The sequence below is a fragment of the Antennarius striatus genome, chromosome 7 (genome assembly GCF_040054535.1).
Source record: "Antennarius striatus isolate MH-2024 chromosome 7, ASM4005453v1, whole genome shotgun sequence".
NCBI classification, from domain to species: domain Eukaryota; kingdom Metazoa; phylum Chordata; class Actinopteri; order Lophiiformes; family Antennariidae; genus Antennarius; species Antennarius striatus.
This window is the reverse complement of record NC_090782.1, coordinates 8,281,716-8,307,778: the sequence shown is the minus strand read 5'-3', so window position 1 is coordinate 8,307,778 and position 26,063 is coordinate 8,281,716. Positions and strand designations below refer to the sequence as shown.

Here is a 26,063-nt window from a genome sequence, read left to right as displayed (position 1 = left end):
TGTCAATGAGTGAGAAAGAAAAGAGAAGAAAGGGCTCGTGCAAGACAAAAGGAAAGAAAACAGTGCTCCTCTGGCTCATGTATCTCCACTCGCAGCACAAGCCATGTTTGTGCCAAGTAACATTGGTTTTGACCCCGGGTGGTGCTTTTTTCTCATTTATTTGCTTTACCTCCTCTCTCATTTGTTTTTTAGCGCCCTAAATTGTCACTAAAAACAAAGCTACTGGCATTTACATCCTTGTTCTTAGGCAGAGGTTGCCACGTCTCTGGGCACAGGGGGGATTAGCTCAATGAAAGGGGAACATGGAAGTAATGAGTGGTGGTGGGGAACCATTAGTATGCTTGAGATAGCTTCAACATGAGGCCTCTTGGATCATGACACATCGCAAGCAGTTTTTATCATCTGGACAGCTCCATCTGCACCTTTAATATTTTATCCCCAGCAGTTCATTTAGAGTTCAGTGTGTACACACACAGCCCACTTCAGAAAAAAGCTTTCTCCTCGGTCCCAGTGCGGTAAGGTGCTTCTGCATGGCTTGCAGTGATGATTCAGAGACAGAGAGACAGAATGAAGGATAGAGACATGGCAGCTCAGCTCTGGCAAGGGGGAAGGGGGGAGGAATCCCCCAGGAAGCACGGCAAAAGCATGTTGCGCGGGCTACTGTGTCCCTCCATGTCTCATTGGATCCATGTCCACACTGAAGGCTGTCTGAAAGGGGTTTTCAAGAAAAAAAAAACTCCTACCCCTCCCCCAACCCCGACATTTCACTCATGCAGGCAGCTAATAGAAATAATGGCTTATAGCTTTGAAACAAAATATAGTTTCAGTGTCATCTCTGCCTTAAAAGAATGTTCACGAGAATGTTCACGTTTTTTCCCTCCAGTCACCCCTCTCTTTTACTCCATGGGTTATTGTGAGCAGCTCCATGAGTTGATTGCATGTGGAGGAGTGATTTATTGATCACACAGAATCTTTTGACAGCGGTGTACAATAGAACACACAGATTTTCTATTCAAGAGTGAATGGCCACAGTCCACCTTGAAAAGGTCATTCATTCGTTTCATATTGGAAATGTAGCTGTAGATGTATATTTTCGTATATTTTTTTTATTCTGATGGCAGGAATACAATAGCTGACATAATTTTTTCTGCTGATCCTTTGATATGCACCATTAGACACATATCACTTTGTTTTTCATAGATATTCCTTGACATTATTTATACATGTCTGGCTCGCAGTACAAACAGAGTCTGGTTCCTTTGCCGTGTGAGTGCATGCTCACGCTTTGTCAAAGACTACTTAAGCCCCAGAATAAATGTTTTTGAAGCAAATTATTTGGAGCATCTACTCGCTGGTCCATCCAGTCTTTGTGTTTCTAAATCAAGTTATTGATTTTTAAGGTTCCTTAGAAACAAAGCACATAGTATTTTTGTCTCTACGTGATATATGCCACTGGCTCCCTTTCAATGTAGTACATAAAAACAAGTAAGTAAACACCATCTCCCTCTCCATTCCTTGTTCAGCTGTCTACACAGAAAAATCAAACAAAATATACAGTGTTCCTTCAAGCATTTGAGTCTGGTTATACCTCATAATATTTCAATATGTGCATAAAATGATATGCAGTTGTTTTGTCCAAGAAAGTCTCTTATTTCTCTTTCTGCCTTTTATTCTCTTTTCACTTTGTAGACTGCTGCTGTGTGGATGTTTTTTTTTTCTTTTTCTTTTTTTCACAGTGATGGATTTTAATGCATTTCCATGCTCTTATTGATATAGAATGACACTAAATTTGGCGCCAGTCGGCCCTGCCTGAGCCTGTGTGGAACGATAGATGTTTATTGGATTAGTCTGTGGACATGCAGGGAACTGAAGGCTCTCCTCTTTTAATACTAGACAAATTAACAGGTTTTGGGTTTTTTTCTGTCTGCTATATCTTGACTCATACATTTTCATGTATTAATACTGCCATTACTCTGTTTTGACAGCTCAATCTCATCTTCCTGGTTATCACAATGTACAAAATGGTGAAGCACTCCACCACCCTGAAACCAGACTCTAGCCGACTGGAGAATATTAAGTAAGTAAAGGTCGTGTGCTGAACCTGCATTCTCCTGCTTATCAGCAATGTAACAGTGGTGCTGTTCTCCCACTACCACAGGAAAAATAAATCTCTGTTTTCTCTTGAGGTCATGTTTTTTTACTTAACAGTTTTTCATGGGAAATGTTAAACTCCTCCAGCTCCATGCCTTATTTCAGTAATGGGCAAGAAACTGAAATTCTAACATGAGGATCTGTTTTTTCCTGCCAGTTTTTGAAATGATCTTGATCACAGGGAACGTCTTCATTGTTTTGACTCAGTTTGACATTTTTTTTTCAATGAAACTCTTGGCACAACTTTGCTGTCATGATGACTACACAAACTTTATCGTCTTTTCATCCACAGTTGTTTCATTCCAAGCCACCGGCCACAGAGCTGCTCTGGCATGGCTCACATCACTCTTAGGCTGTGACTTTACTGTGTACCATTAGCTTTGCTAGGGCGGGACATGCCCTAACAGCTACCATGTGTATTTGCCGCTGGGATATGTCAAACCATTTTTATAGATCCCAGAAAATAAGAAGTTTCTTCCCAACACAACCGCCACCACTGGACCACCACCACACCCCTCCCCACCACATTCATTTTTTTCTGAGTTGCCTCACAATTTATGATGTGTTTGCCGTAGCAAAGGAGAGCAATGTTTTCTAAGGCACTAATTATTTTTTTTTTGCCTTTGCACTCCAGCAAAAACAATATTTACAGTTGTTTTCTGCAGTCTGGATTTTTTGGCCTCTGCTTTTGCGGTTATTTGGTTTTGTCGCTTACACAGCCATGTGTCAGTTTGCACCATTGTATAACAAATTCCAAATTCTGCTCTCGACTGCGCACAGTAGTGGCAGCACTGTTATTTTCATTCAGTGTTTGTTATTTTTAATTTCTTCTTAATGAATGTTTGCGACATTCTAATAATGTGACAAAACTGAAATCAGGAAGGATGATAAAAATAAAAAAATTAAAAAAAACAGTGGATAATTTAGACTTTAGACTTATTAGTTTCTTTGAGATTCAACCACAACAGAACACATTTATGGTGGTGTATTTAGGAGATTGGTGTGCATTTGTACTTAATATTTATTTATTGCAGCAATACATTGTGTGTCATTAGCTCATTCTTTGAAGTCCTTTTTATGTGTTTGTTGTTCCAATGTTTGATCTGGAAGTTTATCTCCTTTGCCATTGCATGATGCATGTAAAAGCAAAGTTAACACACGCCTTCTCCTCTCTCTCCTGCTATCATTCTTCTTCTCTCATTGTTCTGCGATCCACACCAGTAATTATCACGTTTGCGATGGATACTATAATACAGATTTGCCTGGGTAAGCTTTAACCGTATACCAGACCATTTTTACCCACACAACACCACCCACACAGTGCAATGGCAGAAATGTTTGGGTTTTTTTAATGCAGAATTATTTAATGAAATCATTTACAGCAAAATAACTCCCAGTTCTTGGTAGATGCTTAATTTCATTGTTCCTTGTGATTTCCCTCTGATAAAAGATGAGGATTTCTAGCACAAATGCCAACTAACTGCTGCTCCCATGCACACTGATCTAATTGTTTTTCTCTTTTCCTGCTTATCATGCTCGCTAGCTATGAAGATAATAAACAGTTTATCAAGTAAGGACATGTTGCGCAGAAACCCATTCTTCAGCCTGTAGTTATTTTCTCCCCTTGTTCTTGCTTTATTTATTTCTTTCTCTTTCTTGCTTTCGTTGTCTTTTATTTCATTGACCTCTGCTTACCCACCATTTTTGTGATCGTTCACTTCCACTATGTTCATCATCCTGAAATCCAGCATTGCTGTGTGTGAGAGGTGAACTGTTACTAGTGCAGGTGTCTGAAGGCACCATAGGACCTTCACATACAAGCCTGGGGAGTTGCTTTCTTGAAGTGTTTCCACATGTAGCAGTCCTGATAGAAAATTGAGTACATGATATTGTTGTGATAATTTTTTTTGCATATACTGTGCAATTTGATGACGTTTTTCTGTATTTTATAACATTAAAAGTTATTTAAGCAGATAAAATCAAGGATTTTCTTCTTTTTGATTGTCTGACTTGAAGAACTGTGTATGGATGGCGTGGTTCACAGGGTTTTTTCTTTTGCTATTCTCAGTTTCATGGTGATTGTAGATCCACTCGTTATCATCTCAGATCAGCCTTTCATGCCCAATTTTTCCTCTTTTTTTTTTTTTTTTTTGCTGTTCCTCAGATCCTGGGTCATGGGTGCTTTTGCTTTGCTATGCCTGCTGGGTCTCACCTGGTCCTTTGGTCTCTTCTTCATCAACGAGGCCTCAATTGTCATGGCATACCTCTTCACCATATTTAACACCTTCCAAGGGATGTTTATCTTCATCTTCCACTGCCTTCTCCAGAAAAAAGTAAGTTTGTTGTTAACCACAGTGCTCAAAGACATCAATTTCTCTTTCAAGGTGAAAGGCTTCTGAATATAAATGGACCTTTGTAGCAACATGAACAATTCACCGAGCAAACACTGCTTGCATCTAGATCTTGGCCATTCAACAAATATGCAAACGCTTGGTTGTTTGCTCATGCAGGTACGCAAAGAGTACAGCAAGTGTTTCCGGCACACGTACTGCTGTGGAGGGCTGCCGACAGAGAACTCACATGGTTCTGCAAAGACTTCTACTACACGGACCAGTGCTCGTTACTCCTCTGGTACACAGGTAGAACAGCAGCACCATACAGTCCCTGTAAAACATGTAGGCGCCCATTGCTTCCTGCATAGGGGCTCATCTAAAGCTCATTGACATTGTTTGGAACACCACAGTTTAAGCAATCACTCATGTGATTCTACTTTCATCATGAGCCTATTGGTATGGTAACAACAGATGCACATTATACATTTTAGTTTCAGAGACAGATCAAGAGACACAAACAATTTGCCACAAATTTATAAGCATCTTCTGCTGTACTGCTGTACTGCATGAATACCTTTCTTCTGCTCCCGTCAGAACTTGCTTTTATCTTTTTTCTCACTAACATCACATGCACAAGAAATAGCAATACACTGTTTAAAGAGCATTGTAAGCTCGATTTACTGGGTGCAAAACTGGGGGGAAAAAAATACATTAGGTTTATCATTTTTTTTATTAATGGATAATATGTCTTATTAAACAATCCCTGGAGACGTAAACAGAGAAACATCCCCATCAAACTTAAACCTCCAGCATTATTAAAGGTACTCCTGGCTGGAGCCGAAGTAGTTCATAAGCTGACTTTCGTAAATAAGTTTTGATCATTTGGACTGCCCTTATTCCGAAGCAATATTGGTCGGCATGTGAGGAGTGAAATAGTAAAATGTGCATAAAGTGAATGAAAGTTGATCTGAAAGGAGAAAGAGCTTGTTTAAATGACTGTCCCTTGTTCACGTGACAGAGTCGTATCAGGAGAATGTGGAATGACACCGTAAGAAAGCAATCTGAGTCCTCCTTTATCTCAGGTGACATCAACAGCACCTCCACCCTTAACCAAGGTCAGTTCACACCTCATTTCTCTCTAATGCACACCTATGCACACATTTCATCATCCAGCTAAAAATAACTACTTCAGGTTCAAATAATTCCACCACCTTAGACGATCCTACTCCAGTAATCGCAATAAAAGCCCTCAGCCTGAAAAGACGGAGCAATCCAATATGAAAAGGAAGAAAAAAGATCTAGGTCTCTAGTCTTGTCTCTCTGTTCTGCCAGCAAAGGATTACAACAATCCGTCCTCAAATACTGTGCTCTGCCGTTCTGGCCAGTAACGTCACTCTTAAATTGGGGCAAAGCTTGGAGAACGTTTCTTATTTAAAAGCTGGCAGTCTAAAGTTCACACCCAGACTTGGAGAAAACATGGGCAAAAACTTAAACAAGGGTTTAGGGTCGGATATTTTAGGAAACTCTTGGAACACAGGGAGACCATTTGTTCCCTGGCACCGACCTCTGTTACTTTAAAAGGGCATTTATAAGAAAAAGGAAAAAAAAGTCATTTATTTACCTTGTGCACAAATATGATGATAAAGAGGTGATGTTCAACTGTAGTTGACCTAGAGTGCATTGTTAGGTTTTCTGCTGCCTCTGAAATGTCTTTACAAGCATACAAGAGAAGACTGAGTTGACAAAGTAGTTTGACTACCCTGCTTCCTCCTGCTTTGTCTCCTGCTGTTGCCACTCTTACTTTCACTTTCTCTTTTGCCGTCAATAACAACATTACACCTATGGCTTTGAAGCACATTTTGTCCTGCTAATAAATCAGTTACAATATGGAGCAGGACTTTTTTCTGCCGTACTATTTCCTGAGATGTTAATGTAAAGGTTGAATATTGATCACTCTGGGGTGTAGTAGCCTAGTTACCCTGTAGAGCCGGTGCACTAAAGCAGGGCTGTATCTCCTGGAAGCACTTCCCTGTCATTAAAAACATCCCTGGAGAGTTCCCAACATGACAGATGGCATTTAACACAGCTAATAAATGGCAGTGGAAGTACCTCAGATCTTAAAACCACATTTCAAGCTGGGAAAAAAAATCCCTCAAAAAAAGACGAGGTTTAGAAAGCAATGGCCAAATTTAAGTGTATACAAATATTTTTATCTTTTAAAATGCTGGGAGATTTTTCTCTTTGTCTTAGTGAGATTTTATTTATTCATTTGATTCTTGTAATTAAATATTGTCCCAATCGCAGAGAGGCAGGGTGTTGTTTTGAAAAATATTGGTTGTAAATAATAAGTAAATTGGCAAGAACTTATGATAAACACTGATGTCTAGATGAGTTAATGAGCTCAGTGGGTTGAAAATTAGTTCATAAATTAACAGGTTATGAACGATCTGCAAAGTAAATTAACGTGAAATTTGGAAAAACAATAACTATGGCTAATACATGACAGGAAGGCTGTCACATGCTGCGTCTTTTCCACAAGTCTAGTAGTAGCTGATTACTTGCCTCATTGTGGTAGCCTTTCAAAGTTTATTGTGCATTCCTGACATCAAAATGAAATTTTAAAAATGTCATGAGTGACTTTTTTTCGTATGAAACATTGAATCACTGTCGACTGCACCAAACTCATCTGCTCCTCTTCTGTGTTGCTGCTCCAGGAATGTCCGGGAATTATCTACTAACAAATCCTCTTCTTCGACCACAAGGCACTAACAACCCTTATAACACCTTACTGGCTGAGACAGTCGTGTGTAACAACCCCACAGCTCCAGTGTTTAACTCGCCAGGTGTGCTTACTCAATACTTTCAAACGACATTCAAGCTTTTCTTCTTCTCTCCTCTCTTTGTGCCCCTCTTTGTCTCTCCAGTTGAGTACACAGCAGGTCAACTGAAAAGCACGATGTTCTGCAGTATCGCCTTTCCTTCTGAATCATTGTCTCCCAAATACTTCATACAGTACATACATTATCTGCGTGTGTGTGGGTGTGTATTGCACATATACAGCATATATTAGTTGTGCGTCTGTGTGTGGAATGTAGATACGCTTTCATGCAGTACACACACGATTTGTGGCTGTTCCTATTACACCCTCCTCCACGTCATGTTTCATGTAGTCTGAAAGTGACATAATGATTAAAGCAAAGAGACTGCATAAGAGCCGCCTTGAGAAAATGCAAACAGTGGTGCAGTCTGAAAACTAAAGTGTGATTATTAAGATTTTTTTTTTACATTTGAATATGATTTATTATTTTTGTGTATTTAAGTGGAAGCCCTCTCTTTCAAATACATAAATTAAAATAAAATCCTACCTCTTACCACGGATCTACTCAATGCAAAATCTTCATACAATTTTCTATGTACTGATAAATGTTCTTTGAATAAAAACATCATTGTACATCACATTACATTAAAGCATATATCACCCTGTTAACACTGTGCTGCAACATGTGTGCTATCCTGTTCTGAAACTGAAATGGCATCTTTTGTCATGTTTTGTGCTTTTCCCTTGTGCTTCCCTCTAGTGACCTACAGAGAGACAAGTATGGGAGTAAAACTTAACTTTGCCTATCAAATGTAAATTTTTTTCAGCATGCTTATTAAAACCAGCCAAAACCTTGGCACAATCAGTGATTTACTTTAGGCCATTAACACACTCAGTGAGCAAGTGGTTCACAAAACTGTCCACCCAAATTCTAATCAAATCTGAAAGTAAACAAGAGTTCTTGAGTCATGTGAAGTGATCATCAGGATCTGACAGCTTTAAACATAAATGCCCGTTACTCTGCTTCTCTCTCCTTTGCTTAATTTGTGGTCTCACAAACCAAAAATGACTTGCTTTTTCTGGCAGAATTTATTTAATAGGTTACTTTTATTGTCCCTTCATTTTCTCCCACAATTACATGTGGCAGTCAGCAGTCTCGGTGTCCTGCAGTATTCCCCCCCACTCCTTTCCTAACATCACCTGTCTGGACGCTTAATTGCTTCCATGCTGGCATTATGCATGGATGTCATGGCAGCAGCTGTTTTAATTTTCCCTTTCACCTCTTTCATTACTTTGTCATCATCATTGACCTAATTTCTAATGAACTTTAAAAACAAACTGCACCTTCAACATGCCTTAAACAATCACAACTCCCCTTTTTGTGCAAAGTTTGCTGTGAAATTTCCCTTTTGTTTTCATCTCAATTTTTTTTTACATCTGTTCTGATTCATAAAGGCATGTTAGTCACAGCAAAGCACTTTTTTTCTTTATCTCTTGGTTCAATCAAGATACAACTAATATTGATCCATTTTGCTGCTGTTGTCCATGACCTCCATGCTTTGAGAAATTCCTAACATGACTCTGTCTGACCTCTGCAGCAGCTGTGTTATTCTTGAGCTGTCCTGCTAGTGGCCAGGGTCTCACGGGGAAGTGTCATTGATGACGGATGCCAAGCGCTAGGCTGCGGGCCAGCTCTGACCTTTGCCAGAGTTGGGTACATAAGCTACCCACAAAGAGGCAGACAGTGTAGCAACACAAACAAACCAAATTATTTAAAAGAAAATAGCTGTTGGTAATTCAATCCATGAAATTAAAAGCTATATATTGCTTTTTTATTGCGTTTGTTGAACCCTTGCTCTCGCTAATTTGCAGTGACGATTTTTCCTTTACTTTCTGTTCTGTTGAGTGATTCTCCTTCATGTTACAATAAATCATTTTACTTTCTTTTGTACATCAGCTGCTCTTAGACCAGATAGCCTGAGCAGACAGACATGATGTGAGTTGTCTAAAGTGAGTCTTTTCACCTGCTATGTGTGGTGATGGTGGAGTGCTGCTTGTGGGCTCCCCTTGTAGTGAGAACAAAGATGGCTGTCCCATGTTAATACATGACTACTTCCCTTTTCTGTCTATGTCATCTTTTCCCATCTCTGTCCTTATATTTCCCCTGGCACATCCGACCTATTAGTTGCTAGAAAACCTGTTAAATGTTGTAGCTTGCCAGTTTGTGGCTTCATACTTGTGGACATCCACTCTTGCCCGGTGTGTTGTGATGGTGATTACTGTTTGAGTTTATTATTAATGTTGTTTGGGATCTCTTTCATTGCTTTGTCACTCTTGTGGCAGACTAAATCGCACAGTGCTCTGCTTATTGCAAGGCAACTTTCAAATGGGAAGATCAAAATGTATATGTGAGAAAGTAAAATGATTTCTCCTTGCAAGTAGTGCATGCTCATTTACTGTATGCTTAGGATTGTGCCTAAAAAACAGATTTATGGCATGGCTTAATTGACTAAAGTCTTTTATGTGACACTGCATCCTAAACAGCATTAAATTTTCTTTATCTATTGGCCATATGGGTTGACTAATATAAATTCCTGTCACATGTTTCTCTCTTTCCAGGGCATTCACTGAGCAATGCGATGAGGGATACAAGTGCAATGGATACTCTACCGCTAAATGGTAACTTTAACAATAGCTACTCACTTCGCAATGGGGACTTTGGCGACAGTGTGCAGGCAATAGACTGCGGCCTCAGTATGGACGATGCTGCCTTTGAGAAAATGATCATCTCTGAGCTAGTACACAACAACCTGCGTGCCTGTAACAAAAGCCACCAACAGCAACAGCAGCAGCATCCAAGTTTACATCATCCACCACACCACCAGCACCCCCCACAGTACCACCATCACCACCACACGGAGCGGGCTCCGCCCATGGTGACGGTGGTAGGCGGCAGCAGCAGCGAAGATGATGCTATTGTTGCTGATGCATCGTCTTTAGTGCACGTGGGTGGCACAGTAGGCCTTCAGCTGCACCATCAGCAGGAGCTGGAGGCGCCGCTCATCCCCCAGCGGACTCACTCGCTTCTGTATGCACCCCAGAAGAAGGTGAAGACCGATGGGGGAGTTGAGACCTTTGTCAGTGAGCTGACGCCCACCAACGCTGACGATAGTCTGCAGTCCCCAAATAGAGACTCCTTGTACACTAGTATGCCTAATCTGAGAGACTCGCCACTCCCTGAAAACAGCCCAGAAGTGTTGGAAGATCTGTCCCCCTCCAAGAGGAGCGAGAATGAGGATGTTTACTACAAGAGCATGCCTAATCTAGGGGCTGGCCATCAGCTCCAAGCCTATTACCAGATAGGCCGAGGGAGCAGCGATGGTTACATTATTCCTATTACCACAGAGGGCTGCATCCCCGAAGGAGATGTACGAGAAGGACAGATGCAGCTAGTGACAAGTCTTTAAATGTATTTAAGTTAAACTCCAGCCCTCACTCTGCTCTTTTGCAGCCTTGCTGTCTTGGAGGACACATAGTGAAGGGAAGTGTTTGTTTTATTTTTTAAGATAAATGAGAATCCTGGTCATTCACGCTAATAGCCATTTACAAACCCTTCTCTAGATGCATCTCTTCCCCCTCCCTATGCTTCTGTCCTTCCCCATCGACCAACAAATCCGGTGCACAGCAATGACAGTGCAGGGTTTCAGTGAAACTGTACATAAAATACAGAGTTGAATTTCAATTTCAAAAGACAAGCCAACGATGTATTTAAATGTGCTGCTGCTGTTGAATAATTGAGAAAAATTTAAGGTATGAAAATGTAAAAAATACAAAAAAAAAAAGAAATTATTGGTTCCTTCAAATCAGATGTTTCCCACTTAAAAGGTTGTACATACACTCCTTAACATCCTTGTTGAAGCCTGTTTTTTATTGTAAACAAAACACAACCCCTGTACCAGGACTTGGACTCTGTTTGTAAAATGTTCCTGATCAGACTAGTAGAAAAGGACTATGATGTCGTAATGTTGTGGTTTTTCCAGGAGTCTCCATCACCATGAAGTTTGGATTGTATAACCACTAGCAATCAAGCCCCTGGCCTTATATTTTCTCAACTGTACATTGAACTGTTGTCAAGGAAAATGGCTTAAATATATATTTTGTTGTATTGCTAGTGTAAAATAAAAAATCATGGAAAATCGTAAATATGAAGAAACCTTTTACTTGCAAAATTCAATATTTGAGAGACTATTGTCTCTAAGTTGCACATATGTTATACAGTGTGTTTATGGTTCTGACACTTGGATTCAAGGTAGTTTGTTCGAATGTAACAAGTTATGAAAAAAATTCAATACATTATCAGTTTTTCCAACAGTGTTTTCTGCTTTTTGGGTTCCAGTCGATATTTTCCCACTGAAAATGTCCTTTTTATTTTGCCAAAGTATCATTACTTTAGTAGGAAGGGAATGCATATACCCAGTGTAAGCAATTTATTTAACAGTCATGCCAGAGTGACACAGAAGTGCAAATGAAAGCAACTTTTGACAATAAAGGTTTATCATAAATGTAGTTTTTCTGCCTGGGTTTGGACATTTTATTTATTAAAATCTTTCCAAAACATAAATGGGAAATAGGTGAATATTTTCCAGCATCGGTATACATGCTGTAGCTCATGTTTTCTATGTTACCAAGGGGCTGATCACTTAAGACTGATGTAAAGTTCAACACTTGTTTAATAAATGAAATAAATGTGAGATTTTTTTGTCAAATGACGGTCGCTTTTTAATGGTTTGTGTTTTTGGTTCTTCTTGAGAAACTAGGTTTGATTATTTTGTTATGAACAAAATACACTTTTGACTCAGGTTTTAAGAAAGACCGGAGCATCTTGAAAGGTAATTGGTGAATTTGTTTTCTGCCAGGTTTATTTACTTTATGTTCTGCTTTTGCTTCCTCTCTGCAAAGTGGAAAGAATTTATTTCACCCTATGTGTTAGAGAAGCCAAATCTTTCCATGTGACTCAAAGATGAGAAACTCAGGTAGGAAAATTGCATTGTAAATGTTCTGTGTGGTTGTAACTCTAATAAAGGTTCAAAATGACACTGGTTTACAGCATTGTCCACTTAGTATATTATTGAATAAGAACAAGTTTTGACACAAACAAAAAAAAGGGAAAGAACGAAAAAGATAGGCTTGATAATTCAGAAACCTTGTAAGATGTTGGGCTTTAATGCTGTGTAGGAGTGGAAGCATGTGCATGGACCAAACAAAAGGTCAATGTTGCATGTGGTTGCGGTTGTAGAAATATAAAAATGCAATGTCTGTGTATGACACATATTTGCTCTAATTAATGTCTGCTGTTGCGGGTGCTCATAGTTATGTCTTTCTACGATCATGCCTCAGGTAATGCTGATTTAAGAAGCATTTTAATGCAACACCAGTTGAGGCAGAGTGACAGCTCTCAATGAGATAGTGGAAATTGCACTGTTTACCATTTGGCATTGCAGGAAATGATTCAGCAAGAATCCACTTTATGTCAGAGCTGGTAAACATAATGCCGTGTGGGCTGTGTGTTGTTTTGACTTTTTCCACAATTATGTGACATTTCATGCAATTATCTGAGACTATAAATTGTCGAAAAATTATTTTCTTTTTTGTGATCTCTTGCTCAGACACCTTAAATGTCACGAATGAATCAAGTGTTGAGATTGTTGACTGCTGAAAATGACACACATTATGTGCATAAAAACTGCATAGAAATTGTGTTGATTTCCATTCTGCATGTAGTTTTAATTCCTTTTCAATAATTATAACTAAAATAAGTTAGAAATGCTCTTGTTGATAATAACAAATTGCACTGGAAGTTGTAACTTAAATGACATTATTGAACTATTTCATATTACCCTAAATTTAGAAGAGACTCAACTGCACATTTTCACAGCACAAATAAGATTTTGACATTTTAATGTGTTAAACATTAACATTTTTGTAAGAAATGAAAATAAAAGTGTAATTGCCAAAGGTTATTCTGGTATGAGGGTTTATGAGAGCACAAGTTTTATTTCATCAGCAGTTTGTTTACCTGAAATAGAAAGACAATGCTTAAGTGCAGGATTTTTTTTAATGAACTGTGAATACTGTAGTTCACATTAATATTAATGAGGAAAGTTATCATTCTTTCAAATACAGACAGAAAATAATCATTGCTTCTTTCCTTTCTGTGTCTCTAACTGCAGTTTGTTTATCCATACATAGTGAACCAGGACTTTGATAAATTCTACTGGTAAGTTTATTTAATGATAGGGGCTAGGAAATATGATCTAGTGTTGGCTAGTTGTATGAAGGAAGAGAGTAAACTGGGCACCCTCTGGCTGCGCGTGTGGCCTTCCCAACATGCAGAAGCCTCTCTAATTCATCGACTCTTACTCAGGGAGCCTTGGCCTTTGTCAAACATTGATTCAGAAGTAGGCCAGGAGCTGAGGGGCTGAGAGCTCAATTGCGCCCACAGAGGAACGAGTCAGCCCCCGGACACCAAGGTAGAGAATACTGTCAGCAGAATCCGGCCGAAACTCCTAAAGATGGATGTGTTATTGACTAAACTGAGGCATGAGAATAATGTGTGACCGAAAATGGATATTTATGATTGTCAAGTCAAAGGTATTTTTCAGGATCCAAGAATTTCCGGAGGATATGATGCAACTGCATGAAACAGATTTTCCTGTTGATGAAAGATTTAGTGCAAGTGTGTGTGTGTGTGTGTGTGTGTGTGTGTGTGTGTGTGTGTGTGTGTGTGTGTGTGTGTGCGTGTGTGTGTGTGAGAGAGAGAGAGAGACAGAGAGAAAGAGAGTATTTTCCAAACCCCAGAATTTACTGTAGGTCTCCCATGGGTATCACTGTCCTCACAGGGAAAACAGTACTTATCTTGAAAGCATTTTGTATTTGATTTAATTAACATTTAATGAACAAGCCATCAGTATAAGATCAACCATGTCATGCATCAGCTTAAATTGAAGATTATTATATGCACGTCATCCCAACTGAGTATTTTGTATTTATATTTCTTAAACATAAAGCTCAATACGTCATTCACAAGCATAAATGATTAAGTAATGTATTGCTGAAAGTTCATTTGAAGAAGTTCCATTTCTAGCCCCTGGGAATTTTAGTGAGGTTATCAATAGAGTCTAGAATAGCAACTGCTGCAGTGACTGCTGTAAGCGGAAAACAGTGCCAATTATAGATGCCATCAACGTGATGAAAGCAATAGTGTACAAGCAAAGGAAAACCTCTCAAGCCACAAACAGTAACTTGCAGCACAAAAGTAGCTTCCAAAACTCTTGAAGTCAAAGGGGACCCTTTAACCACTCACTCTTTTCTTTCCCTCGCCTCTTTTGTCCTGTCCCCAACTTCAAATGTGCAGATTTGCAGCCCATGGGCGACTTAGATCCGGTCCCGTCGAGGTGAAAAATCCAATTAACCTGCAGCTCCAGCTGCCTGCGTTATAATTCCCTCCCATAATTATAAAATTACGAGATGCAGGATTTTAAATGAAAAAAGGATGAGAGGGCCTGGCTCAGAAAAAAAAGATGAAATAAACCATTCTCTGACAGTATACAGAGTTCCAATTTGCCTCACATAGGAGCAGCTTATTCTTATTTCTGGGTTTGAAGGTGAGACCTGCATATGATCTTGTAATCAGAATAAAAACTATCCTAAAAATACACAGACACACTAGTATGGTTACCTCTCACAGTGGAAATGAATGGACAGAGTCTTCGTTGTTACACAGTGGAACTTTTTAAGTGACAGTGCATGTTGTCACACAAGATGAAAAAAATGGTATCTGAGGAGATACAGATGTTTCCTTCTGGAATATGGAGAATGAAAACTTTTAATTTGAGAGGACAAGATGAATAACAACTGTTTCAGCATGATGTTAAAACTGTAATACAGCCACCAGCAACAGTGACTAGCTCTGTGGTACAGCATCAGGCGAGGCATGAATAAATCTATTTGAACAATGTGAAAAATAAAAAAAGATTAATGCAATACTTGTTTTGTCTGACTAAACCACATTTGACATGTATCTCCAGCATTTTTGTACATTTTTACAGCCCAGCTCTGAGACCATTTCAAAAAATTAGACACATGAGTAAACTAAATAAGACATATCTTAATATCTAAAAATGAAACATTTGTCAAATCACAACATGCACAAAAGAATAGGAGCAGTCTGAGAAGTTGGGAGTGTCAGAAATGGATAAGTGAAGATGTGATGAATGAGAATTGTGCTGTAAAAACAATGCGAAGTGTTCTCTCTCCAACTGGCTTCTCCCCCACCTTTCGTACATGGATCAGACCGGCTTATTGAGTCCACACCACCAATCAAATCAAGCTTTTGAATGGTCTGCAGCCCTGGGGAGATGACAGCCATAGCACAGTAATGCAAGCATGTTTGGTCTTCACAACATTAAAGTCCAAACATTTATAGTCAGACTTTAATGTGTCTCAAAGAGCTGTTTTGCCTTGTCATTGCTTCAGGTCCTCTAATTTAATTGGTCATTAATTTTTGACATATGACCGAAAAGTCATAGATCCAGAGTCATTGTTTACCTTACGAATAATTCAAGTTATGCTCATCTCCAAATAACAAGAAAAGACATTAAAATAAAAGTAAGATTAGAACTTCATTTACGTCTTTTTGAAAGGTAAGATATTTGATGACACATTTTAATGTTATGTAAGACGTGAATATTTAGAACATGTAAATATTTGTAACATTAATCAATGAGTATGATTCATTAGTTATTTGTTGAATAGTTTGAGTTAACTATTTAACTGGCATCTTTCAACATAATGGACACACATCAAAAAGAACCCGCTCTGTTGAAAAAAACTGTTATACAATCCTGTTATGTAATGAATTTCTCACCTTGTTTCTCAGTAAACAAGGACAATGCATTCTTTATTTCTCAAGTTTAGTTCCTTTACAGCAGAATAGGCTCTCACATCAATAAATTTAGCATTTGTCTGATAAACTTATTGACATTTGCTGGAGGCATGCCTCAAGCAATGACTGCATGATATCCTGCTGTACAAGTTTATGAAGGCCAAAACGGATAACTTCTACTTGCACGACACATTTTGTATGCAGAGACCCATGCAAATTACTCTGTTTTTGCTGCTGTATCATGCAGAATTAACATCTCTCTTTGGCATTCAGTGTATTACAACTTAATGGCAACTCATCTACACATCTACACTAGTGGTTTAAGAGATTTTAGAAAAGACATAACTGACTACAAAATTGGAGTAACCAGTCTCTAATATCTATGTTCACACCCACACACACACCCACACACACACACACACACACACACACACACACACACACACACACACACACACCCACACACACACACACACACACACACACACACACACACACACACACACACTCTTTGATTTCATATTTGAACACTTAGCCACATGAACTTGCACACGTATACTGTATATAGCAGGGCTCAAAATTGTGACCATTTTTATCAGTGCGACTATTAAATATATTTGGAAGCACCGGGGCGACTAGGGAAAAAAACCTGGTGCGCCTTTTTTTCCTCGTCTCTCGCTCTTTCTCTCTCACTATAGAGCAAGGGTCACCAAATGGCGGCCCGCGGTCCGGATCCGGACCGCGTGATGGTTCTGTCTGGACCCGTGACCACTCCATGATAAATTCACGAGAGTGAATTGGCGCATTTTTACTTGCAGTTTGCGTCTACAGACGGCGGGCGCTGCTCCTCCAGTTAATCCGGTAATAGCTCCACTCAGTTCAGCCAATCAGATCGTTTTTCTACCCTGCGCTGTCAGTGCACCAGGAAGGGACACAGCTCGCTGCCGCTACCGCTGTGAGTTTACCGCAACAGCGGAGCACAGAAGAAGGGAGACAGCATAGCTCCAAACAAAGGGAGGTTAACGGGAAAACTGCTGGTTAACAATGAGTGGACGAAATTTATGTTTATCCCTCCGTCAGGCAGTTAAAAACCATTTTACCTCATATAGTCTGAACATGTACATGAATTAAAAGTGGTAACATGAAGCGCCACTATAAAACAAAGCACAGATCTTTTGTGTAGAATTATCCCCTGAAGTCCAAGCTGAGGGCAAAATGACAGAAAAATGCAAACGAATGTTCACTAAAGGCGTGGTGGAGTTTGGGGCAACATAAAACATCTTTTAGTTATGTTTTAAAATACAAAACAATCCAATAATAACCAAAATGGTTCTGTCCAGGTACCGGGCTGGTCTGACAGCGCGCCACAATGTGCTATTTAAGCCACAGGTAGTGCCACAGGTTTGGCCCCTGACCCGGAGGCAGACCAATGCAGCATCCTCAGGTGAGTGTCTCCCATACAGTTCTGTGTGGATGTGGGGAAAATGCGTAGGCGCCGAGTGTGCACCCTCGAACCCCCTTCCGCGACAATTTGTTTGATGCGGACACGTGAGTGTGGACCTGCCGGAGAATGCGCGCGAAACAGTCTGAGCAAGACCGCACTCCTGCATTCCTACCAGGAAACAATGAGAGCGCAGCTGCGGCTGCTCTCCTGGGCGAGGGAGAGAGGCGCAGGGAATGGAGATGGATGGAGCGGCCTCTCGCTCCGTCACTGCCTTGCTTTTGAGTAGGTGCTCCTAAAGTCTTTGCTGGTGCTACTTACTTCTAAATTTGGGAGCACCAGTGCTACCAAGAAAAAAAAGTTAATTTCGAGCCCTTTCAAAAGGGACATGCCTTTTGTTTTCGTCTACTTAGACGACATTCTTGTCGCTAGCTCCTCAGAGGAGGAACACCTGACCCACCTCTGGGACCTCTTCACAAGACTTAACCAGCACGGCCTGATCATCAACCTGGCCAAGTGTCCTTTCGGGCAGACCTCCATTCACTTTCTCGGACATCTCATTGACCAAAATGGCGCCGTCCCCCTCCCTTCGAAAGTGGAAGCTGTCTCTGCCTTCCCCAGGCCACACACAGCCCGAGCGCTCCGGGAGTTTCTCAGCATGGTGATGTTTTACCATCGGTTCATTCACCGAGCAGCGCACACCATGCGCCTGCTGTACGAGGCCCTGAAGAACAAGTCCCCCAACCAGGCCATCGACTGGATGGACGAGCGGCAGACCGCCTTCGATGCGACCAAGATGGCGCTAAGCCGAGCCGCTATGTTGGCTCACCCGGTGCCTGGGGCCCCAGTCGCAGTCACAACCGACGCCTCGGACTACGCTGTCGGTGCTGTGCATGAACAGTGGGTCGGTGGTGCCTGGCAACCCCTAGCCTTTTTCAGCCACCAGTTAACCCCCAGGGAACGCAAGTACAGTGCATTTGACAGAGAGCTCCTGAGCCTTTTCTTGGCCATCCGCCATTTTCGCTTCCTGCTGGAAGGCCGCAGTTTCACGGCGTTCGTAGACCACAAACCCCTCACGTTCTCGATGTCCAAGGTAGCTGAACCGTGGTCTGCTCGACAGCAGCGCCAGCTGTCATACATCTCCGAGTTCACGACAGACATCCAGCACGTCGCTGGTAAAGACAACGCGGTTGCGGACTGCCTCTCCAGGGTGGTCGTCGGGACCGTCCAGCTAGGCCTTGATTACGCCCACATGGCTGCCGACCAGGCCTCGGACAGTGAGGTACAGACCCTCAGGACCTCTGACACTGGACTCCGCCTAGAGAAGATTACAGTCGGTGACTCCGGCGTCAAGCTGCTGTGTGACGTCTCAACTGGCCAAGCAGTGCTCCTCCCTGCTGGAGGTCGCCTGGAGGTTTAAACCAATCCCCACTTCGCAACACGGCGCCCCCACCTTCTGGGTGCCCTCCGGCCTACAGGGGGCCGACTTCCTGTTCGTTTGCCATGAGGCCCACCGTGGACCCCTGCGGCCCCCCTACGATGGGCCGTTCAGGGTCTTGCGACACAGTGCTAAAGGCTTGACAGTGGACATCAGCGGTAGGCCCGAGATTGTGTCTGTCGATAGGGTTAAACCAGCTCACATGGATGTTTCCCGGCCGTTGGAGTTGGCCCGCGCCCCGCGCCGGGGACGGCCCCCGTTGCCCCGCCCACCAACAGCCGCGCCCCCCGTCAGCTCTGCCAGGCCTGGCAGTTCTCCCTCCTCAACCCCCGTTTTTCGCACCCGCAGGGGTCGGCCTGTGGTTCCCCCCCGGGAGAGGGATTTTGTCTATGGGTGAATTCTGGGGGGGCTTGTGTAGTGGGGTTACATAATTCACCCAGGTACTTTGGGTGTAGTTTGGGGGTTCCTACACGGAACCCCCAATGTGTTGCTCATTCTGTCTTACCCTACTCAAATGTTCAGCAGTAAAGTTTATGCTCCTTTCAATACTCTGCCTCCGACTCCAATTCTTCGGCACCACAATATACACACACACTAGCGAGAACCCGTGGAAATTCCATGGTAAAGCAATAATATCAGACTTCATACCAAACATATGAAAACAAATCGATTGGTATTATAAACCAAGCACACCTAACATAGTCAAAAATCAATGTGGTGATGTAACAACTTTGTGTTGGCAAATCATGGATTGCGCTGGCGGACATTGTGAAGCCGTAGATGAATGTTAGCAGGCTAACTGGGGAAAGAAAGCTAACTAATTGTGAGATTGGAAAAGGAGCTAACGTTAAAGGAAAAGGCACCTGTCAAAAGAGCAAGTGGAAAATAAATTTTAGAGAAGTGATAGTTCTGTTAGCTGACTATATGAACAGAACTGTATGTGGTTACTTTTAAAGACTATTTCTGTCCGATACCCACATAGCATTTTGGATGCTACATCAATTGTCCCATTACAAATGGAAACCATAGCTCAACAGACTGTTTGTGCTAGCCAGCTAGTGTCATTCAGAATTTGTTGCCCTTTTCTGTGTTGTTCCTGCTGTTTGTCTCTGCTCAAAAACATGAAAATTGTTGGAACAGTTATGACACTCTAAAATTATGTTAACTGGGAAGTCCATGTATAGTTATTTCTTCTCCTAACATACCAGATGCCTTACGCCATTGTTCACATGATTCCTACTGGCAGATGCACTGTGATTAGTTGGGCGCCGTGATTGACAGGTAGTGGGTGGAGTTGGTGACAACATGCCGGCGTGAGATTTTTCAAGTGAGCATATTCAAATACTGTATATAGGTGGGGATATATATACTGTTTCGTTAGTCATTCTCTTTTCATGGATACTAAACATGTAAGGACATAAAAAACATTCAAATAAGCATGTAAAATGTCTAAAAATATGATGTTATTTGAACAAAGCAGCCATATTTCAAATGTCTGTTCCAATCATTGCCTGACAATGGGGTTCATTTTCGGAGATGGAAGGAAAAAAGATGAGGAAATACAAACATCCCTTCTCTCTACAAGACAAAAAGTGGAACACAATAATAATATGTAAAACCTCATATGCTCTCTAGAACAAACACAATACATTCAACCACCAATCATTGTTTTTATTGCCATGAAGAGCATCATAACGGCATTCTAGTGTAATTTCATCCTGTAATAAATGTTTTTTGAGGTGAAAATATGTATGGTAGCTTCTACTTAAGATGATCAAGGCATAAAAACCTCTTGATCTGTCTTAAGTCATGTGTCCTAAAAACACCTCGCCAGAAAAATGCAATGATTGTGCAACATAAATTGGGATCTACATGAAAGGCACTGGGACCAGCGCTAAGGTTATAATTGATAAGTAAAGGGAAAACTGTTGTAACCTTGAGTATGTATGCATTTCCAGTGCATACATACTCAATATTGATTGTTTCTTTCCTTGCAGGTACTCAAGGTCCAATGAGATCATGACAGTAAGATATAAAATATATTATTAATGTCTCTGTTGTATTGTATTGTCTGATTGGGATTCAGAGAGGTCTTTGCAGAGGAAACTTCTCATGCTAATTCTGGCCAAGTGGTCCACAGGGTGCTAGCATCCGTCACAGCAGATAACTCCTAGAACAATTTTTGTCTGTGATCTTTGCTGTTTTATTTTCGTTTTTTTGAACTGCCACATATAAAAAGTAGCTATCGGAACCATATAACTGATTAAGACACCAGAATACACATTGCTGCATTTCTCTCCCTAGTCAACTGAAGACAGAAGCAGTGAGAGACATCATATAAGTGTTGTACAGAATATGTGTTGTGGGGTTTTTAATACAGCGTTCCACAGATTCTACTCAAACTAGGAATCATTCATCTTATTTATGAAGCTATATTGATATTGACTCATATTCATTGCTTTAAGTAATGAAACAGGAGCAGATGAACCCTTCTGAGAAAACAAAGCCAAAACAACACAGTGTTCATGATTGCATGATGCATGATTTAATGTCGACTGAACTGCAGGTCAGTTGCAATATAGCATGACTGAAATGTTGTGAAATCCAAACTGATTTCATTTTATTAAATTGTGAATGCATTAAAAGCAATTAATTGCATTCTTTTGATTCATAACAACAGTTTCTTTCATCCAGCAGCTCAGCACACAGAAATGGTTTAATATTTATTTGGTTTGGAAATGCAGTGCGCCCTCACGCATTCGCGCAGCAACGCACAGGACTTTATCTCATTGCGGATTTTTCGGAGGCAGTCACGTGATACCGTAGGCGCATTCTATTGGCTGACGGCATCTATGTTCCGTGAGTCTTGGACTTACATGAGACACAAAAGTGCTTTAAACACTGGATAAGAGTGTGGGAAAAGATAATGCAGATAGAAGGTGGTTTAATATCGGTATGGGGAGGGTCATAAACGTTTGAATCATTGTAAATAACAAGATAAATAGTTTGGTGCTGTATCGTGGCATATGTTAATCGCGTGTGGTTCCTGGAAAGCATTAACCGCAAAGAACAATGGCGCGCTGTATACTTTTTATTGGAGATCTGTAAACACATTTGAACATAGAAAAGAGAACCTCACATAAAGTTATATACAGATGATGGATTGCATCATCACACTTAAAAGATATGCCTCTGAATCTCAATTGTGAAGCTAACTCCATTCAGGCGATGTGGGTCAGTTGTTATGTTTTTACCTGTTGTGGGTGTTCACACCCAACACCTACATTAGGTAAGAAAAGAAAATAGTACTCATCACAGTATGGGAAGTTTGATCTTAGATTGATAGGTGGTCTGGCTAATTGTTGGTGCTTATCTTTCTGGAGGCATCACAGACATCTGTCATAGGTGTGTTACAAAAAAAAAGGAATTTGCAGCAGCTCCTCCAACTCAATAAAGTGCTCTGCTAATATGAATTTAAATCTTGTAGTTGGTGTTGTAGAGAGTTTGGAGAGGGCACTGAGAGCATCCACAGGCCAATGATCACATGCTTGTCTATCAACATGAGAAGCCCCCTAGTTTAACCATCAATGACCCCAATCAAGGCACACCTGGCATTTAAAGGGAATGGGATAAGACTGTAATTGGTTTATTTCATGTTAAAATGTGTCTACATGTAATTAATGGTCAAAACACAAATAGATTGGTGCTCAGGTTTTTTAAGTAAAACAGAGTCAAATGGTCTTTAAAATTAGATCATATATTTGATGCAAATGTCCAGAGAGGAACTGTGGTATTGTATGAGGAAATCTGGAGTGGCAGAGAAGTATGTTAGAGCAGTGCAGGACATTTATGAGGACTGTAAGACAGTGGTGAGGTGTGCTGTAGGTGTGACAGAGGAGTTCAAGGTGGAGCTGAGACTGCATCAGGGATCATCTCTGAGCCCCTTTTTGTTCGCTATGGTGATGGACAGGCTGACAGATGAGGTTAGATAGGATTCTCCATGGACTATGATGTTTGCAGATGACATTGTGATCTGAAGTGAGAGCAGGGAACAGGTGGAGGAGAAGCTAGAGAGGCGGAGGTTTGTCCTGGAAAGGAGAGGAATGAAGGTTAGCCGCAGTAAGACAGAGTACATGTGTGTGAATGAGAGGGACCCAATAGGGAGGGTGAGGTTACAGGGAGAAGAGATTAAGAAGGTGGTGGATTTTAAGTACTTAGAGTCAACAGCCTAGAGCAATGGAGAGTGTGGAAAACAGGTGAAGAAGCGTGTACAGGCAGGATGGAACGGGTGGAGAAAAGTGTCAGGTGTGATGTGTGATAGAAGAGTTTCAGCTAAAATGAAAGGAAAGGTGTACAAAACTGTGGTGAGACCAGCGATGATGTTTGGTCTAGAGACAGTGTCACTGAGGAAAAGACAGGAGGCAGAGCTGAAGGTAGCAGAGATGAAGATACTGAGGTTCTCTTTAGGAGTGACCAGGAAGGATAGGATCAGGAATGAGTACATCAGAGAGACAGCACATGTTCAAAGTTTTGGAGATAAAGTCAGAGAGGTCAGACTGAGATGATTTGGACACGCCCAGAGGAGAGATAGTGAATATATTGGTAGAAGGATGCCGAGTTTTGAACTGCCAGGCAGGAGGCCTAGAGGAAGACCAAAGAGGAGGTTTATGGATGTAGTGAAAGAGGACATGAGGGTAGTTGGTATGAGAGAAGAGGATGCAGAAGACAGGGTTAGATGGAGGCAACTGATTCGCTGTGTCAACCCCTGAAGAGGACATTTGATGCAAATGTCCTCTTATTTATGGTTGTATTTACAGATTTTTAAAATCATTTTCTGAATGATCTAGACTGTAAAGGAATGGTCTGATGGTGCTTTAGAAGGGTGTGGCACTGTGACAGTGCAGTACCATTGTTTCATTCCAGAGGGAAGCTCTGAAATCAATCTACATTCAATTTCTTAACTGATGAAATTACTGGTATGACCTTTTAGCTTCCTCTTTAAACTTTTTATGTCTGATGTCTCACAAATGACAATAACTTGTCTTGCCGATCATGTAAATTACCTCTCGGATTCAATGGATCGCATTGCAAAGACTGAAGGGGAAGCAATATGTTGACTGGAAAAGGGAGGATACACAATTAATGATATCGGAGCTGGAGTTTCATATCTCAGGCAATCAAAAATAGATTTAAATGATCAGACGGTCTAATGTCAGCCATGTGCTGCCTTCCATGTCTTTTTCTGTTAACTCAGAAGGGTAAATTGCTCTCAGGTTATTTGTGATAATTACAATATTGACAGCGCTATGAATGGTTCCTATTACATGTTCTCGCAGACGATGTGGAAATAGACTTTTAATTTGAATGTACTTCAATAACGTTGAGTGTAATGGATTACGGAGGCATTGCCACTTGATTGATTAGTTTTGCCCTTTATGTTCAACACAAGTCTGCCCGCCACTGCAAATGTCCTTTCTGGGATAGCAATTTGATGATGGGCTGTGGACCTGCCTCACAATTCAGTGTGCCAATCTACAGTGCAGTGCAATATTTATGCTAAAATCTGTCTGTTTTGTGGGGACCTAACAATGTTTCTGTCCTGCACAAACCTTTCCCCATTAAATCAGAGCCAGTGGATCCAAACAGATGTTAAATGGTTGTTTTTCGAGAGCATATCAGGATATGAACTTTAAGGTGTAGGAGACACATTATCATCATATATAACTTTTAATCCAATGGGAAGCTCTAAGTGTGAAATCAAGTATCCATATTTAAGGTCATTTTATGGGGGGTAATTGTAGGAGGGCACAAATCAAGCATAAAGAAAAGACTAACTGTCAGCTTTTCAGCTCAGTAGATTAGACACATACATTCCTGTGGCCACCAAGGCCACAGACCAGATGTTATCGTTGCACACAGTAAAAGATGTTGGTGGTGTATATATAAAGACTGATGGGTAAAGACTTCACTGGCTTATTCATAAAAGACCCATTTCATAGCATGAATGCTGACACCATGATATTAATTCTTCAGGTCTGGATAAGTCAAGCCTTTTTACAATTATATTCTCAGAACATCTGCACGGCCAGTCTTTATTTGGTCAAAAGCGCTGGAGGACAACCAGATGCAGAGAATCACAAACTGAACTGACACCAGATCAAAATTATCAAAATGTGTCATCTGGACAGAAGTGGCAATTTAGCCATGTCTGAAATGTAATCTGTCCAAGGCTGCAGTCCTTGCATTAATTTCCTGTTGTCTGATTTCAGAATGTTAGTCACCCAGTGTCAGTCATGTCATCTTTCTTTCTTGCTACTCAGGGACTTTGACGTTGTTTGCACGACATGCTGTTTTCCCTCAACAGTATAAAGGGTCACTTGGTCGGAAGTGGCTGAGGTCCAAGGGGATCAGGGCAGCTGACAGTTGTGCCCACTGTTACCACTGCATGATAAAACACTCGGTTAGACAACACTCTAAGGACAGAATGATGTTGTACAGCTGAGGGGGGTAGGAGGAAGAAGCCCTGGAATCTTGCAGCCTATTTTCTTTAGATGATTTTTCACACTATTGTGATGAATAGATAAGGACCATGCAAAAGTGCAAAGCTGGTGGACAAACTGGGTTGCTATTAAAAACAAAGGTCCACTTGATTAAAACACCAATGAATTTAACTAGACCCTCTGCATATATTTGCTCAGATGCATTAATCAGTAGTGGATACACTGCTCTGAATAATAAGCAAAGTGATTGTAAATCTTTGAAACACTGCTCTTACTCGTGATTTTTGGCATGAGCTGGTTTACAAGCCACTTGTCAATCGAAAGTGATATAACACCACTAATTGTGAAACACAATAGTAAATCAGTGCGCAATCAGTGTCTCATATTTACTTTAAATTTTGCACAATCCACCAAAACATGATTTGATTAATGGCTCAC

General features: G+C 40.9%; 1 protein-coding gene across 19 annotated transcripts in view; it reads left to right on the top strand.

Moving 5' to 3' along the window:
• The window catches only part of adgrl2a (adhesion G protein-coupled receptor L2a), a 99,083-nt gene extending 86,687 nt beyond the window's left edge, over positions 1–12,396 (top strand). For 2 of the 19 annotated variants that reach the window (XM_068318808.1, XM_068318810.1), the window contains 7 exons: positions 1,986–2,077; positions 4,316–4,484; positions 4,662–4,790; positions 5,503–5,599; positions 7,199–7,327; positions 8,063–8,080; positions 9,922–12,396. In XM_068318808.1, the coding sequence (XP_068174909.1) occupies positions 1,986–2,077; positions 4,316–4,484; positions 4,662–4,790; positions 5,503–5,599; positions 7,199–7,327; positions 8,063–8,080; positions 9,922–10,769 (1,482 nt within the window). In that variant the 3' untranslated portion in view covers positions 10,770–12,396. Of the gene's footprint in view, positions 1–1,985; positions 2,078–4,315; positions 4,485–4,661; positions 4,791–5,502; positions 5,600–7,198; positions 7,328–8,062; positions 8,115–9,259; positions 9,313–9,921 lie in introns of those variants that run through there. The other 17 variants (XM_068318809.1, XM_068318811.1, XM_068318815.1 and 14 more) reach the window with 15 other exon arrangements.
• The last annotated feature ends 13,667 nt before the right edge of the window (positions 12,397–26,063 follow it).